This window comes from Emiliania huxleyi (genome assembly GCF_000372725.1).
Source record: "Emiliania huxleyi CCMP1516 chromosome Unknown EMIHUscaffold_171, whole genome shotgun sequence".
NCBI lineage: Eukaryota > Haptophyta > Isochrysidales > Noelaerhabdaceae > Emiliania > Emiliania huxleyi.
The window spans coordinates 54,641-56,270 of NW_005200871.1; the positions used below are offsets into that span (position 1 = coordinate 54,641).

Below are 1,630 nucleotides of genomic sequence, written 5' to 3' on the forward strand. Positions count from 1 at the left end.
CCCTTTTTTTCCAAAAAGAAGGCCCGTGCCTTTGGGGCAAAACAAAAAATTCCGGCCTACCCCGCTTTTTGGGGTTCCCTCGGACTTGGCGGGAGGGGCCCGCCAAATTTGGCCTGGGTTTCGCGCGGGAGTAATTTTTTTGAGATTTCCGGAGGCCGCATTCAAAGGCAGAGGCCCTGTTTAGGGAGAGTTCGCCGAGCGCCTCCCTCCCCAGCTCAAAGGAAGAGCCCTCCGACACAGCGTTGACGCGCGCGCTGCCGCCAACCAGCGGGACGGGCTGCACGCGCACGACGTGGCACTGGGAGGGGTGGAGGACACACCATTCCATATTCTGCGAGGCGGAGGTCTCCTCGGCCCGGCACGCGTCGTAGCCCTCGGCCTGCCAAGTGTCGTCATCGGCGGCAACAAACTTTGGGTTCTTGAAGCGCACGAGGACCTCGACGAGGCCGCCCTCCGCGCCGCCGTGCCGGCCGCCCTCCTGCGCAAAGCGGAGAGCCTTGTCCGCGCGCGCCAAGTAGACGCCGGGGCCGAGGCAGCCTGTCGCTGACGCCTGGAAGCCCTGGCTCTCGATGCGCAGCGCCGCCTCCAGCGACGTGCCGTGGTAGAGCTTGAGCTTGCGCTCACCTCGGTTCGATTTGGCCGCAAAAGCATCCCGCAGCCTGGCGATTTCCGACTCTTGCCGGTTGGACGCGCGGATCACATCGCGGAACGCGCCGCTGCGCTCGATTTCGTCGGCGAGCGTCATCGTGTATGTACAGCGCCGCCGCGGGACAGGGCTGCTTGAGCTCCGCAGGACAGGACAGGCAACTAACAAGGCCGCCGGGGGGCGGGACCAGCGTGGGACGTACTTTCGTAAAAAAACGCGAAAAAAGAAAAAATATCCACCGTCCAACCAGCTCCTGCAAAACGTGTTGTGACCGCACTCCAAGTTCTCCAAGTGACTGCGAGGCGAGACGTGAGTGAGTGTGAGTGAGTAGTGTGCACACACACGCACACACACACACACACACACAGCACACACACACACACACACACACACACACACACACACACACACACACACAGACGGGGACCCCTCCAGCCCTGTGGGCTGGCGAGCCCTCCGGTCGGAGGGGTGGAAGTGGGAGGGCTCGAGGACGGACCCCTCTCGCTCCGGGAGGGTGGAGGGGTGGAGGGTGGAGGGGTGGAGGGGTGGTTGAGCCCTCTAGCTCTATCGATATAGCCCTACCCCTCCCGCCGTTTTAGGGCTTGAGCTGACCCGCTATGCCTTAAAATCCCTGTGTGGTGGCGGCGTGCCGTTCTCCCATCCCTCCCTTGGGGTGTCTGTTTTCTTTCTTTCTTTGCCGTCGTCTGCGCCTTGTCTGTCGTGTGAATCGTGCAAATAAAGAAAAAATGTTGGCGTAAAAGGGAGATAGAAAGAGGCAGACGACCAAGGGTTGGGGTGGGCGACGGCTAGCACCACACTCCTCTCCTTAAAATCCCTGTGTGGTGGCGGCGTGCCGTCCTCCCCTCCTCCCTCCCCTTGGCGCTTGGGTTGTCTGTTTTCTTTCTTCCTTTCTTATGATGTAACATACTTGACCCCCCCCCTTGGCGCCTCGTGTTTTTCGTGCCAAACCAGCGCGATCTCGGC

The 1,630-nt window shown here is 61.2% G+C and overlaps 1 protein-coding gene across 1 annotated transcript in view; it reads right to left on the reverse strand.

The window, feature by feature from the left end:
• Positions 1-745, reverse strand: part of EMIHUDRAFT_231247 (hypothetical protein) — a gene marked incomplete at both ends in the record, with an annotated part of 1,665 nt that extends 920 nt beyond the window's left edge. The window contains one exon of the mRNA XM_005784209.1: positions 321-745. Coding sequence (XP_005784266.1) covers positions 321-745 — 425 coding nt within the window. The remainder of the gene's footprint in view (positions 1-320) is intronic.
• Positions 746-1,630: the final 885 nt, after the last annotated feature.